At 41.3% G+C, this 15,623-nt stretch overlaps 2 protein-coding genes across 4 annotated transcripts in view; both read right to left on the bottom strand.

Moving 5' to 3' along the window:
- LOC135486465 (arrestin domain-containing protein 3-like) overlaps positions 1-15,623 on the bottom strand; it is a 45,036-nt gene that overhangs the window by 4,919 nt on the left and 24,494 nt on the right. For 2 of the 3 annotated variants that reach the window (XM_064769263.1, XM_064769260.1), the window contains 6 exons: positions 7,777-7,912; positions 6,994-7,152; positions 2,514-2,743; positions 1,860-2,039; positions 1,067-1,267; positions 236-347 (listed from right to left, as the gene is read on the bottom strand). In XM_064769263.1, coding sequence (XP_064625333.1) covers positions 236-347; positions 1,067-1,267; positions 1,860-2,039; positions 2,514-2,743; positions 6,994-7,152; positions 7,777-7,888 — 994 coding nt within the window. In that variant the 5' untranslated portion in view covers positions 7,889-7,912. The remainder of the gene's footprint in view (positions 1-235; positions 348-1,066; positions 1,268-1,859; positions 2,040-2,513; positions 2,744-6,993; positions 7,153-7,776; positions 7,913-15,623) is intronic. The other variant, XM_064769262.1, reaches the window with a different exon arrangement.
- On the bottom strand, positions 9,845-12,833 carry LOC135485962 (uncharacterized). Its single transcript, XM_064768394.1, has one exon. The coding sequence runs from the start codon at positions 12,831-12,833 to the stop codon at positions 10,962-10,964; it is 1,872 nt and encodes a 623-aa protein (XP_064624464.1). The 3' UTR covers positions 9,845-10,961.

Raw genomic sequence — 15,623 nt, forward strand, 5'->3', positions numbered from 1 at the left:
CCAACGAATTAAATATGTTAAAGAAGTAACCGAGCAATGTGAACTGAAAATTGTTTGCGGGCGTTAAATATTCGCGGATTTTGTGAATACGTCGATTTGCAAATAAAATCAGCAAAAAAATGATTTTTGATTGGAAAAACTGGAAGAGATTTTTATTCCACCCCCAAAGTTGTGAAAAGTTACTTGTTTTAGAATGTTGCAGTATTTCTCTTTTGAGATAAAACCAGTAACTTACGGTATTCCAGTTCTGGGCTTGGTGTATTCGAAATTCTAAAAGGTACAGTAGCAATTGTCAGAGGAAAGTCGATTTCCAAGTTTTCACCGGACTTTTCTTGACCCAATGACACCTGTAAAATGATGCAAGGCTCGTCAACAGTGCTTTTAAAAGGGACACCTTAAACATGAGATATGTTGGTTTTTCATACAAAACGGCTTCCGGCAGGACCGTGACTTCCTCAAACGGGATTCTTGAAAATCATTGAACTGCATATAAACAATGTACTAGAACGGGGTGGTGTAACTAAAGGCTTGCCGGAAATTCACACGCCATGTCCAAAACTGCCTCACTGGCAAAAATCATTCCGAGAGATCAGAATAAGTATGATGTAACAAGTGACGGTGTTGTGGAAAGTATCCTCTTGGCCAGGTCAATTTCACCCCAAGAGTTGTCCCTTTAAGATAAGTCATTGTCAAAAGGTTATATATGCCATCTACATGTACCACTCCGCTGACACCCGGTTTCTACCTTTCTCTACCGCTATGCTGGTATGATGTGGATCCCAAAGTGAGGACAGGAGCGAGCAACACCCCATTGTGCGCTGATCGTGAATTTGTACCTTTTTCAAATATTTGCTGTGAAATATACACCTGATAACAAACTCATCCGTGTCTGCAAGACTTTATACATATCTAAATGTACTTCAGTAGTAGGATTCACACGAGTATTTAAATAAAGCGACACTTTTCTGCCGTCTTTACGTTCAAACATTACAGCCTGATACAGTGTATGTATTGTACCTTTTTCAAATATCTACTGTGAATTATCTTTACTAAAGAACAAACTTACCCTTAGCACATAATATATCTGCAATACTTTACACACATCTACTACAGTTGTAGGCATCACTGGAACTTGGAGGTGTTTGTATAAATCGTCGCACTTCTGTGTATGGTGTGGCTCGACTGTTGGACCTTTATACTCCCAGACCCGGTGATGGATTTCTTTTGATAAACCTAACACGCCTTTGTTTATGAAATATTCCACATACTGAAATACAATAGAATAAGAAAGGTTGTATCATGAGACAATAGGGAGTATGAGAACAGTAATAGCGAGTTTCAGCAAAGAAAAAAATCTCTCCGGTATAACGTATCCGTATCGATTTTACGTATGATGTAACGTAATTTGTGAGCGGTCATGCGTAAAACCGATACGGATACGTCATACGAGCGTGAAATTCACCCCTGCTGAAACTGCCAAATAATTATATCACGTATCCTTTACGTAAAACGCTATAGAAAGAGGACATACTTTGTTTACATCGATCCGTACAGTACACCGTATTACGTACTATAAGGTCGGCTATCCGAACATCCCTGATATAGGACAGACTCTACATTTTCTTCACATTTTGTCAACCCCATGGCCGTGTAATTATCAAAAAGTAACGCATATCACTGTGGTTTTGAAACGCCCAATTATGATCCAGTAATTCCAATAAGGGTCAATGATTCAGTTTGAGACCATTGGTGACTAAGCATTTTTTAATCAAAAAAGGATCTAGCTCCTTCTTATTGTTTTTTTAAACCCTATAGCTAATGTCATTGCAATAACATTATCTTAGACCATATTATCTTACCTGTATTAATCTGCATATTACCCATACATTTTCGTCACTGCCATTTTGAATTTCGCATTTGAGCTTCATATTTTCCCCGCAACAGTAAGCTGACCTTGCTAACGTCGCACTCAAAGATACTGGACCTTTACCACAGCAGAGACAGCAGGCATTTCGATGGTCTTCAGCAGACATGGCACTCTGAATAAGAAAAAGAAGATGATTCGACTCTGGAAACGATTAGCTGGTGCAGCATGCGCCCAAATTACAAGTACATGTACGTGAAACCGGCATGGAAAATTATTTTGCGGCCGTTCAGGGCTTCCGATAACCCAGTCTTCTCTGTTCATGGCCTTGCTAAGGGCAATATGATTGAGGTGCCTGATTCCTGTCTAATCACCACAAATTGCACCACTATTCTAGCAGTGTGATACTGCTAATAACGCCTTTCACCTCTTTTATCTTCTTTTACGTCTTTATCCTCTCTCCTCATTTACCTCTTTTATACTTCTCATTTTACGTCCTTTATACACTTTCATCTCTGAGAGTCCTTATACGCCTCCTTTTGCCTCTCTTGTATATTTTTAATTCGTTTATATGAACACCCCTTCTTTAACCTTTAACACATTTTTATACTTCACAACTTCTTTTGCCTCGTTTATACAATATACTTACAAGAAATCGTTCGTCCATGCAATCAATATGCGGTCCAATGATGGTGAAATATTTGATTCCCTGGGGCGGTGATGCATAGGGGATGTCGATAACGCATCGCAAGTAATACCGTACAGTTCCTATTTTACTTTCAAACGAACAAGGCAACGCACTCTCAGGCAGCTGGAACTCCATTGGAAAGTGGTGCTTGCCACGGGGTAGGATAGGTATGGATCCTTCTTCGTCTTTACCTGAAAATAAAATAAAGAATAAATGAAAGCAAGTAGAAGACTGTGCTCTCATCAACTGGCAACAGGTATACGTTTGCAATATGGCAACGGCCTCACGGCTTTTCTCCTTTTTATATCGGCGGGCAAGGAACGTCCATCTCAACGACAACAACAACAAGTGCCATCTCCTGTGTTGACGTTGTGTAATATGGGTGCAAAATGTGGTGCAAAATCTGTATGAGCTGCATCCCTATGGTTTAGAATTCTATCAATGAGTGCAAATTAATATAATCTGCGTCAGAAAAATACCAATTCAAGAAAACCTGCAGTTTTGGTATTTCGGTTGCGAATGTATAGTGCGTGGTAACTTTTGCCTATCCTAGGACCGGGTCGGCTCGGTAACTTGGACGACCTGCGTGATTCTCGGCAAGCGGGGTGTATTACACGTCAGGTCATACATGATCTACAGCACCCTTCTACTTTCAAACTGTCAAAACGTTTAGGAATAGACAAGTTAGAAGAGGCTCCTTTAAGTACCGGAACAATGAAAATGGCGACTGTTAGCTTCAGATCACACTGAATGTACAGTTTTTTTCCAAATTATTGTCCCGAAACAACTTAAATTTTGTTCGCTCTTGAACATTTAATGCGATTGATAACAATGTTTATATCTTTTGATACATTCCGCTCAATGATTCTGGAGATACATGCACATGTCTCGCCAAAGTACGGTTTCCGTATTTTTATGCCCACGCGATAGATATTTCTATGAGGAAATCCGCCACGTTAATTATCATGATCCGGCTTAGCCTGGGCAGCGTTAAACAGATTGTTCACACAGCAGGTAAATCCCCGAGTTAAAAAAAAAGTTGAATGAAAGAAACAGAGATGTGATCAGATAAGACGGCAGGAGTTTAAAAAAGATGAAACGAGAAAATGTAAATAATGAGAAATAAGAGTAAATCAGATCTATGACTTCAGCTGGTTATTTTCTTTGAAAAGATGTCATTATTAGGAAGGCAAAGCAGTGTAGAGGAGGTCAAGCAAGGAAACACGCGTTGAAACAACGAGAGACTCAAGTTGTAGGTAGGTATCGGGTCTTTCCTGCGTCACTTCGATTGACCACCTGTCAGGTGGGTTGGGTTCAATTGTCCTCTGTCCTCAGGAAAACGAGTCAGTCAATATAAATATCATATCGAACAGCTGTCATCCAAGGACGGCCGGGGCGCAGTGCCCTATATAAAGCCATGCTATGTATGATAATGCTGTCACAGATTTTGCCAAGGGCCGGCCGGCACAGATTTTGTCTATCAATGGTAGATATAATGCCAGTAAGTAGTACTAGTAGAGGCTTTTTCCGACTTGTTAACGGTTTCTCAAAATTTTCCTGATTTATCCGACAAAAGTCCGACATAATGAGGTGTGAGCCAAACACTTAAGAGTAACCCGAAGTGTGAATACGAATTAGCTCACTGAATAAGGTCACCTCATTAACCCAATTCAACATAGGCCTTTGATCTTTAACGCCATATTTTGGGAAGCCCTAGTATTTTTCACAAGTTTTCTATAGAAATCCGACCTTTCAGGGGAAAGTCGGACAATGTCGGACCTTTGTCGGATAAATTAGGAAAAGTAAGAGAAACCGTTAAGAAGTCGGAAAGAACTCCTACTTGTGTAGGTTTTGCTACCCTAATGAAGAGCTACGAACGACGAAGCATGAACTATGCAAAATGCTTTGTCGACTAGTGCACTTGTTGAAAATATCCCCTATTCCTCGCACGACTAAGCATTGAAGATGACTAAGGAGTGGAGCGTATGATTATACGACAGACCTTCCGCAGTTTGCGAAACCTGCATAATGTAATGCACGTCAAGATAGATAAAAACAAGGTGAAAAAGCCTAAAAAATCTAATGAAATTGTTTATACAACTTTAACATTATCGTACCTCTCTATAACTGCTTTACAAAGCGAGCTGCAAAGCAATAACAGCAAGCTACAAGCAGGTAGAATGCACACATTCGAAAGGGACTGCTTAACAATTTAATCAAATAAGAAAGCTATACTCTAGTTTCACAGACCTACGATAACTTTAATAACTACGAAATCGACACTGAGGCCTAGAACATGACGTCATGGCCACCAAAAATATGGTGTTGCCAACCATTTTTTATCCAAATTGAGTATGTTGAATAGCATCGAACGTTCAAATGCATTATATGTCTCTTTTCTCAAGGGTTGGACTTGAATATTCAGAAAAGGTCTTTGATCCGTGAAACTAGTCTATTTTCAAGGATTTACAGTTTTTTTTGCAAATTAAGAAAACATACCTTTCATTTAGAAGTCAGCGAACTAAACAGTGCTATAGTATGCATAAGGTTAACAGGCATGACAAATACTGCACAAGTTGGGGGTTTTCTCGTTTTTTATATAATTGCATCATCTTCACGGTGACGTAAGACATGCAGGGAAACTTCGTGCCAAAGTTTCTTTTCCATTTTGGGCAAGACACAATAAATTATTTAAGAAGTGTGTACTACATGTACGTACTATTGGTTAAAAATGAAGACTTTGAAGAATTTTGTTCATAAAACCCTACGTCAAATTTATCATATAGCTAATGAACTTAAGGGCCTTCGCCGTTCGTTAAAAATTTTGAATTTGTAATTGAATTAAAAAATGTCCAATTGCCGGAATATACGTACAAAATATAAATTTCAACATTGCTGTTGTGTAGACTGATATACAAATACTATGAATACCAAATTCGTATTCATAATAACCGCACTACGGCATTGTGTATTTTAGTGGATTTCTATTTAACTGGACCACAAGTAATTACGAACGGCGTAGGCCTTTAAGTCATATTAGTACAGTACAATGTACCAATTATTCTTTTTAACGCACGTTGACATATTTCACTACAACGACGACGAATTGTTATCAACTACATGCTATTGTTATTAATTATCAGTTGTTTGTCGAAATACTCACACTTTACAATATGTAAGCTACATGTCTATGCTACTTATTGTGAAATTGCTAATCCGTGAGTGCATTGCACGAACACTATACTGAGAAAGAAACATTAAGCCCTGGAGAATCGACGAAAAACACAGTAATCTTAATCACATATCAGTCCATAATCGCCTGCACTGGGATTTCATTGATGGTATCTGCCCGAAGACATTATATGCAACAGCGCTAAGCCAAGGAAAAACTAACATTATTTTCTCGTAAAGGTTTTTCTCAGTGGTTGGCGTCCTCTTACACCCTTAGAAATGGTTTAAGGGTTTAAAAAACGTTTTTCGGCCAACACATATTCGCGCCCCTTAAAGGTTTTTAGGCCACCACAATAGAACTTTTTCAGTTAATAAAAAAGCCTGAAAGGTTTCGTCAAGTTGGATATTTTTAATGGCCGGGTCTATTTGGCAAGCCGCTCGCCGAACAGGCATCTTTTTTTTGTCCTGTTTGGAGAGCCGCTTGCCAAACAGCACTAAAAGCCACCCTGTTCGGCCAGCCGGGCTTGCCAAACAGGTAAAAAATCTACCCTGTTTGGCGAGCTGGAGACTTTACTTTAATATTAATGAGTTCGGCTCTCCATTCAGGACAAGAAAAAGTCGCTGTTTGGTAAGCCGGGCTTGCCAAGTAGTCACTTCCTTTTTTAATTGGGTTTTTCACGATGCTAAAAAACCTCAAAGGGGTGTATATCTGTGTTGGCCGAAAAGCATTTAACGGTCAATGAAGAGCTAAAAAAAGCCTTAACTTCTTAAAAAGTATACTCTTTCGATAAAGCGTCGGGTCACGCTGGATTTTGCCTCAGATACGAAATGGCTGCCAGATAGCATGAAATTCAGTCTTGGATGGCTCATTTTGCTCATCCTTTTTTTCTTAATATTGAGTTCTATATATTGGTACAGGAAGCAGCCTCAGTGTTCCGGAAGACTGATCTGCATGAGCTTCATGGTCATGTAAATTCAAGGGAACATGGCCGCCAAAGAGACCCACCGAATGGGCCAGAACTGTATCTCCTCTGCACGAGTAATGACAACAGTTTTGATGTCTACAAGGGTATCTAGGTTTTCAGGATCAAAGTACATTGTATGCTTTTAAGAAATGATTCTTTTTGTAAGGTACAATTGGCCTAATTAGTGATTCTCCAAAGAAATTACATGTACTACTAAGATCTATGCTATTTGCTACAACACTACACTAAATTTATTACCACTTTACAGGTGCACGATGCATAGGCTTGAAAATGTTTATAATTACTTTCTAGTGGGACAACGTGGTGGTGGTTGTTCCTACCTTTCCCCCACACCACAGCTTTATCTTCGAGGAAATGGTGATCCTCCTTCACCGTCCGACGCTCGCCACTTCGCATAATCTTCCATTCTACGTGCGCCTTCCCTCGTAAATTTACACGAATTCCTGAAAGTGATGAATACAGGGCGAAATATACAACTTGCAATTCAAATCTGGTAATAGGCAGGTTTCGCAACTCCTACGAACGACGAAGTACGAACGACGAAGGTCTGTCGTGTCATCAAGCCATGTGCTGATTCATTTACGCGACACTCGTAAATCATCTTCTGTACTAATTATATTTGTACGAGGAATCGAGAAACTTTCGAAAAAAGTCGTCAATAAAGTACATTTACATGCAAGTTCTTCGTACTTCGTTGTTCGTAGCCCTAATTCGTAAGCGTTGCGAATCATGCCTACTGTCGGCGTCCAGATTACGATTGCGCGACGGACCGCAAATATTGTGCGTCGGAGTGTGAATCCGCCTCTATGTGATGTTACCGTTTGTGCAACGATTGAAATCTGAATTTTCTTAAAAATAGCTAAAATGGCCTTTGAAGGTCACATTTATTGATATTCTGTCAAAATAGTGATTCAATCAAAAGCAGCAGTAGCCTTTTCCAAATTAAAGGCTATCCAAGTAATTTGTTAACTGATTGTGGGGACGGAACTAATTATTTAGCAATCGTTAACTTGACTCATACAAAGCCCTATGTAATCTTAAAGTCATTGAAGCAAAACTAAACTGACCTTTGATTTTGATATTTTCGATATTCTCCACCAGCACGTGCCCTTTGAGTTTCTCGCCGGCATAGTATACCTCCTTCTCCAACTCGATATCAAACCGTTTGATGTAATCCATGCCTGATCGATGATCATAGCTCTCCTATAAAATACAAAACACAAAACACAAGTTATAAAATACAAAATACATAACACGAACTCCTAATATTCAATTTGAATGAACAGTACTTTTCTGGTCCACGTAGTATCGCGGTTGAAAGTCCATGGGCTGGGAAAGTGTAGGTTGGATCCCTCGGTCATATCATAGGCATTTCCCCGCTGGAGATAAGAAATTAATACTGGCTAAAACCAGGCAATCCTGGAAAATCTTTCCAAAATAAAGTGTACCTTCTTTCAGATAACGATTGATTATCTTCCGAATCAAGCGGCCCAATCTTGTGTAGCAGGCGCACGTATGTTGCTGCCTCAATGACGAATTTAGGGGCTTGCGCATGAGGCCCCTATTAGTCGGAGACTGAGCAAAGATTTATCAGGGTGCTTCTCCACAAGAGGCGTATAACTACTTCTTCTCATTTAGCTCTCCATTGTCCGGAAATATTTTCATTTCCAATTTTCTTCTGAGGGAGCGTACACGAATACCCTATCCTTATTTTCAAAAACTGCAACTACAGCGCTTTCTAAATGGGGGCTGCGCCATCCGTCCCCCTTTCCATTATTTGGCGAATCCGTATCTGCTGTTCGAAGCTTTTGTCGATCTCTACTCAGAATTGCTTGGACGGTTACGAGCAGGAGATTTTTTGGATAAAACCACGACTGCGTTGTCTATAGAAAGACCGTAGTACCAAGGGTATGTCAATTTGGCCCTCACAAAGTAATGCACTGATAGGCCATTCTTATGCATTCCAACATCTAATACGCCCCTCGGCTGCTTTTTATAATCTTTAATCTTGTCCACTATTGAGAAATCAATCACTGAAGAGGCAGTAACACAATCTCATTTTCTGCTGCTGTAGATCGCTAAGATAAGCAGCGTGTACATTGCATGCACCATAAGCTGCAGCAAGAAAACGCAGTTAATGCAGACGGACTGGCGTTACCTATGCAAGCTTAAGCACCTTCGGCAGTGTCGATTCAGTTGCGTTTGTCAGTTTCGGGTCGATTCAACATGTTCAAAGGGAGTCGACCAGAACATAAGTGCAAATCCCCCAATGAAGATGTCATTGGCGGAAAAAACTACTTGTTTTGACCCCGATTCTAAAAACTGTTTTAAAATGACTATACAAAGAAATGAGTGTCGAAATAGTCAATTCTCATGATCACTCTGCCACTTGCGCGACCTCGTCAAAATCGTCATTGGTGGCCACGCGGACTGATATTCCAAGATGCCGACGACAAATTACTAATACGTTAGAGGGACTACATGTTGTAGTATGTCCTCAAAGTTTACCTTTTTACCTCGTGATCAGTCCCTATGTACCCGTCAATCAAATTATAGTGCACTTCCTTTTCGCGTATATGGTCTCACTAGCCAGTGGTGATCAGGTCAACATTGGTCCCCCTTAAAAAAAAAGTTCTTCAATCTCAGGCGATTACCATGGATACAGATAAGCCTATCATATCGCTATTGCTGCATGTTCAAATGTCGGTGTCCTGGGTATTTTGTGAAGAGGTAGCTCTGACGATTATTTGAGGAAAATATCAGCTTCTTCTGTGCACGTCCGCAGTGACCAGGCCTCGCATGCTTTTTATAGCTCAATCGGATGTTGACATGAACTGGTTCCTGTCAGAGTGCACATGTTCTCAAGGTGAGACTTCGCGGTCAAAATGCTCAAAGAAAAGCCGCAACGACACCCTATTTTTGTATCAAAATTTGAAATTGTTATTATTTGGCTTTCTCAAGGTGATAAGTAGAAGTTTATAAAAATATTATTTCACCATCCATGTTAATCGTCAAGTTATAAGGCGGCAAGGTGAAATTTTCAAAATTTTCATCGATGTACAGGGTGTCTCATGTATTGTGCTGCCCCCATGTTCTCATGACTGAATTACTTGATAACAATGAAAGCTGGCCAGATGTATTCTAGAAGCGACAAGCTATTCAGAAATGTATAGGTTTATGTGTGAGAGTGATATACTGCAAGGTCGACAGCCACTTGAACAGGGGTATGCATGAAATGACGTCGCGCCATTTGTGGAGCCAGGTAGGCCCGGCCATTGCACTGGCTAGTGAGACCTTAATCAAAATACCAATAAAAGTGAAATCATAAAATATGATAATAAATGTCATTTTGAACATCATTTGACTTCATCGAATGCATTCGGGTGGATAAAGATGCTTTCATCTCAGTTCATGGACCAAAAAGGCCTCCACAGCTGAGGTGTGCTGTTACTCGAATTCCCTCTGAATTCCCTCTGAATTCCCTCTTGTTTTCCAGCTTCAAAGTGTATGGCTTGCATGTTGAATAACTGGGTAGGCCCTCGTTCTCCAAACCTGCTAATGTTTGCATATACATTTGAAAATGGACGAAGGGCCTACTGGGCCTACTGGGCCTACTGGGACTTACTAGTATACCATGTAACAACTGAAGGTTTTGTCATCTTTCTTCAATAATACTAGCAACAGTGTGGCAAGCAGTGTAGCAAGTGAAAAGCTTACAGCATGTCTCAAAGTCCTGGTGCATACTGTCTCCCCCTATCCGAAGGTGACCAACAACAACTAAAAAAACAAATGATGACTAAAATAACTAAAACAGGTGATTGCCTTCTTTGGGGTGGGGAGACTTCCTCTATGGGTTACGGTGTTTTTCGGTTCACTTTTGCTCACAAAAGATATAGGGTTAAGGTTCACCGTTTCCTTTATTTCATTGAAGACAACTTTTCACATTATGACCAGTCACTCCATGTCAGTCACACTTGTCATCACAAAACTTGTGTCAATCTTTCCCATCTCTCTCTCGAAGATGCAGGTGTAAATAATCAGAGAAAGATATGCTATAATGCTCGTCCACAGCACTGTATAGGGCATGGTGTCGCCAAGCCATGTCTTTTCTAAGTGGGTAAGAGAAAACCAGAACACATTAATTTCTGTTTAATCTTTTAATTGATAATAATATTTTTGTTTCAAAAGACGGTTTTCATGATTCATAGTTCATTGTTCTCATTGTTCTTGTTCAGCATTCTGTGTGAAGGAATTAACTTGGCCTGAACGCGTATGTGTGAAGAGTGTCAATGTTTACATCCCCATGTTGATATGCAGACCCAGTTGCTTCTGCTCTGTTTACTTTTCTGCGCTTGTTGACATACCGCATCGTCTTGTAACGCTTGCTAAGTTGGCGGGAAGCATCGTAGTTGGCTTTCTTGTCTTTAAGCTCAAGCAGAATCGTGAACGGTGTCTTCTTTTCAGCAATTAGATTAAGGCGCTTCGCTATCAGCTTTGTAGAACGCCCAGGTCCGAAAGTTTTTGTATGGGTGGCTGAGTGGCTTAGTCCTTTGAAATTTCGAGCATACGTTGACCCTTTCGGTGCGTAGCGAAAAACCATTGAATGAAGATTTTCGCACTGGTTGGTTGTCTTGCTGCCGTGAAGCGTCTCCAACTGTGCTGGGGTGAAGTACTTATTAATGACTGCCAGGACGTTCAGAGCTTCTTCGGTACTTAGTGCGACGTATTTTCCATGTGGAAGATACCGTGGAGCGTTTCGTGGGCACCCATTACATACGAGGGAATTCTTTCTGCAGTGTGCGTGATTTCCTCTAAAACACTGGACAGAGTTCGCAACAGCCCTGTAAATGATTTCGGTTGACCTTCCTTTAGTTGTGCCCCATTTAATCTCCCAGAATATGCGGCGTCTGAGGGCTGCCAGAAACTTTCCTTTCTGCTGACTATCTTTCAGGGACTTCAACTTCAGTTGCGCTTTGGATGCCTTCTGAAATGTCCGCATTCTGTGCACCAAACAATAGAAATGCTTCAGCCTGGGAGCATGGGGATTGTTTTGACTGTCATTCACGTCCTTCACTAGTTTTTCTAGCTGACTGCTTGCATCGCTGGTGAGGGAGCTGAGTAAAACTACTCCATTATCTGTTACTTTTTTCAGGTTTTCCTCCGCAAGTGACCGTTCCGAAGATGATATTGTCTTGCTGGAATCGTACGTTTTACAACAGTCATCGTGTTTGCAATTCTGTCGCCTGCATAGTTTGTTCGCCGTGCTTACTGCTAATACGAGTCCATGTTTTTCTTCTATCAGTCCGCAAAAAGATTGAGTTGCGGCCTCGTAGCCAGATTGGCAACGGTTGTTAAAGGCCGCATCGGTTTGTCCTTCGACCACTGGCAGTTGGCCGAGGTCAAGGGCATCTTGCCGACACAGTCTTTGGTTCTCCTTCATGGATTCCTCGTTGATTTTAATGACCTTTTCCAAATTTTTGTTCAGCTTCCTGTACAGAGTAGACGGACTAGGTGGTGTTACATTCAGAGCCGAAACTGCTAGGCGGAGATCCTGTATGCCAGCACTGCTCTTCATACAGGCCAAGGTGAGTTGCTCATTAAGTTGAGAACCAGCTGGTCCGGAACTGCTCTCAATCTCATCCGTCATCGCAAATGACTCGGGCAGCTTTCCGTGGCAAACTCTGCAGTTTAGGGCAAAGAAAACGAGTAGGCCCCTTCTTCGTTCAATGGTTAACTCGGGTGGAGCCTTACTACTGCAGCTCTTGGCGTGCTCGTGTACCATCTTTAATAGTGTCTTTTCCTTCTCCATTGAAATGACTACGTTTTCACTGTACTCTGATATTCTCTTGCTTGTACTTGTAGGCCGTAACTTCTGACTGGTGTTGAAGTCAAACTTCCTGGAGACGGGCAAAGTTTCTTCATCTACTCGAGTGATCGGTGGAAGAGTTGGAGGAGATTCAGCTACCTTGAGATCCTTGTTCCATGGTAACACATCTGGCTTGAACCTAAATTGATTCAAATGGCCAAACCTGCTGCTTTCCAGGCCTTTCTTTTTTCTACCACGCTGCCACATTGAGTTGCTTCGTCGTTTCTCTTGAGCTGTGTTCTGTGATGTTGAGTTCATTTCATTCGGACACTGTTCTACTGACAGTACTGTTGCTTTTACTTGTAACGACGCCCCGACGCCCTGATGGCGTCATATGGCATCATGACGCCAATGACGCCCCCAGGGCGTCTGGAACGCTTCAATTTTTATTTGTATCATGTACTGTGTAAAGGTACTGCTAAATGAAAATGGTATAGTGTCAGGGACAGAAGTGTTCAGACAAGCGCTTCACCAGTTTCAACCAAACCCCTCAAAGAACAATTAATACATCTTTTTTTCCAAAAAATGTAGGTCAAACTAGTTCTTTAATTGGATGTATTTGGAGCCCATAACCCAAATCGACTTTATAACTTCTGATTAGTGTTTGGAAGTTACTTTTCTGTACTGATCACTACTGGATGGGCTGATAGGCCTGTAGGCCTATGTCACAAAATCCGCTTTCTGAACGAATTTGAAAATGGGTGAAGTGCTGAGTTTGCCTATGATTTTGAATGGATCACCACTGGAAGCTATTCTTGTTGGACCTGTCATGTAGGACACCAAAATGTTTGTATCAATCCAGATTTTCATATTTTGTAGTAAAAAGGGGAAATATGAGACTGCATGTTACCATTAAGGTCTCACTAGCCAGTGGTGATCAGGTCAACATTGGTCCCCCTTAAAAAAAAAGTTCTTCAATCTCAGGCGATTACCATGGATACAGATAAGCCTATCATATCGCTATTGCTGCATGTTCAAATGTCGGTGTCCTGGGTATTTTGTGAAGAGGTAGCTCTGACGATTATTTGAGGAAAATATCAGCTTCTTCTGTGCACGTCCGCAGTGACCAGGCCTCGCATGCTTTTTATAGCTCAATCGGATGTTGACATGAACTGGTTCCTGTCAGAGTGCACATGTTCTCAAGGTGAGACTTCGCGGTCAAAATGCTCAAAGAAAAGCCGCAACGACACCCTATTTTTGTATCAAAATTTGAAATTGTTATTATTTGGCTTTCTCAAGGTGATAAGTAGAAGTTTATAAAAATATTATTTCACCATCCATGTTAATCGTCAAGTTATAAGGCGGCAAGGTGAAATTTTCAAAATTTTCATCGATGTACAGGGTGTCTCATGTATTGTGCTGCCCCCATGTTCTCATGACTGAATTACTTGATAACAATGAAAGCTGGCCAGATGTATTCTAGAAGCGACAAGCTATTCAGAAATGTATAGGTTTATGTGTGAGAGTGATATACTGCAAGGTCGACAGCCACTTGAACAGGGGTATGCATGAAATGACGTCGCGCCATTTGTGGAGCCAGGTAGGCCCGGCCATTGCACTGGCTAGTGAGACCTATATCGCAAATAGGTTTATCTGATCAATGAAAAATAAAGCGTATTGCCTGCAGGAAGAAAGATTTGCACTCCCAAAATGTCGTTTTTGTCACCTATTAATTGTATCAGAGACTCTGATTGTATCAGCCGACTGGTAATAAAATACTGTCAATATGAAAAGATTGTCAGTAACCAATACTTGTGTTTCCCTCAGGGTGAACTCATAAACAATTAAGAATTACCAGGGAATCTAACGTATATTTTTCTTTTGACATAAGTGCATTTCTTGGGGAGAAACAGCTGAGAGAATCACGTCCTCGGGGTGAACTCAGAAACAACACCCTGTGGAGAATCAGTTCCCCAACTGACCGAGACTTATCTCAAGTCTTAGTCGCGTGTCAGGATGGCCTTCTATATAACCAACCGACCGGGGAAAATTTGTGCATCACAATAAAAACAGCGAAAATACACGCTCATTGGTAAATTTATAAAACTAGCCTTTGTCCATCAGGCCAGCTTCTTGGCAAGCTGTGGAAGGATGAAGAAGAAAATCTGACGTTACGTCGATGGGGAAAAACCATCATAACGTTGTCCTCAAAACTCTTCGACCACGTACGGCTCCTTCAATTTGACGGCTTCAAAACGAGCCGTAGATAACGGCTTTTCTAACAACTTGGCCCAGTGTGTTTAGCATAATTTATTTCACTGGTAGAGACCGCTGGCGGGACTCTGACAGACGCATCTGACACTGATGAGGATGGTAGTCAACTTTACGTGCTTGCGCTTAAAACGGCAACTTGATTACACCGTTTCGTGCATGCAGCGAACACGCAGCTTAACTCAGCGACTGCATGGCTGCAGCATGCAGAAAAGGAGATTGACTGTGTTACTGCCTCTCCAAGGAATGATTTATTTGCCAATGATGGCGAAGATTAAATGAAAAGGTTAGACTTTGTTGACATGATTACGAGTTCATGCCTGGAGGCAAAAGGATGGCTATTAAAGTGCCGTGGATTGAAAATCAGGATGAATAACCACGACGGTGCTTTTTCTGCCGTTTCCACCACGGCACTGTCGTAATCTCTGTGACTTCGCTCTTCGAATGATATATGCTGCAGGCTACTCTACCATTGGCCTAGAGACTTACATCCTCTGCGAGGGAAAGGAGCCCAAATCACCCTGCCAAATGTCCACTTGTATTGGGATTCTTTGGCAAGGGATACATTGTACAAACAATATATTCATTTCACTAGTGGAGACTGCTGGACAGACCATGACAGCCGCCTCTCACACTGATGAGGATTGTAGTCAACTTTACGTGCCGGCGCTTCAGCACCTTGATTCAAAGCGCTTCTACCGCTTCTTATTCCGAGGACGGAGTCATGCAGGGTTAGGTATCAAGGTCCAGTCCGGGATTCGTCCCACAGCCTCCTCATACCCAAAACCGAGACTAGCACTCTAACCCACTCTGATTGCCCTTTCGATATAGAGTGAC

This window comes from Lineus longissimus, chromosome 4, assembly GCF_910592395.1.
Source record: "Lineus longissimus chromosome 4, tnLinLong1.2, whole genome shotgun sequence".
Classification (NCBI taxonomy): Eukaryota; Metazoa; Nemertea; class Pilidiophora; order Heteronemertea; family Lineidae; genus Lineus; species Lineus longissimus.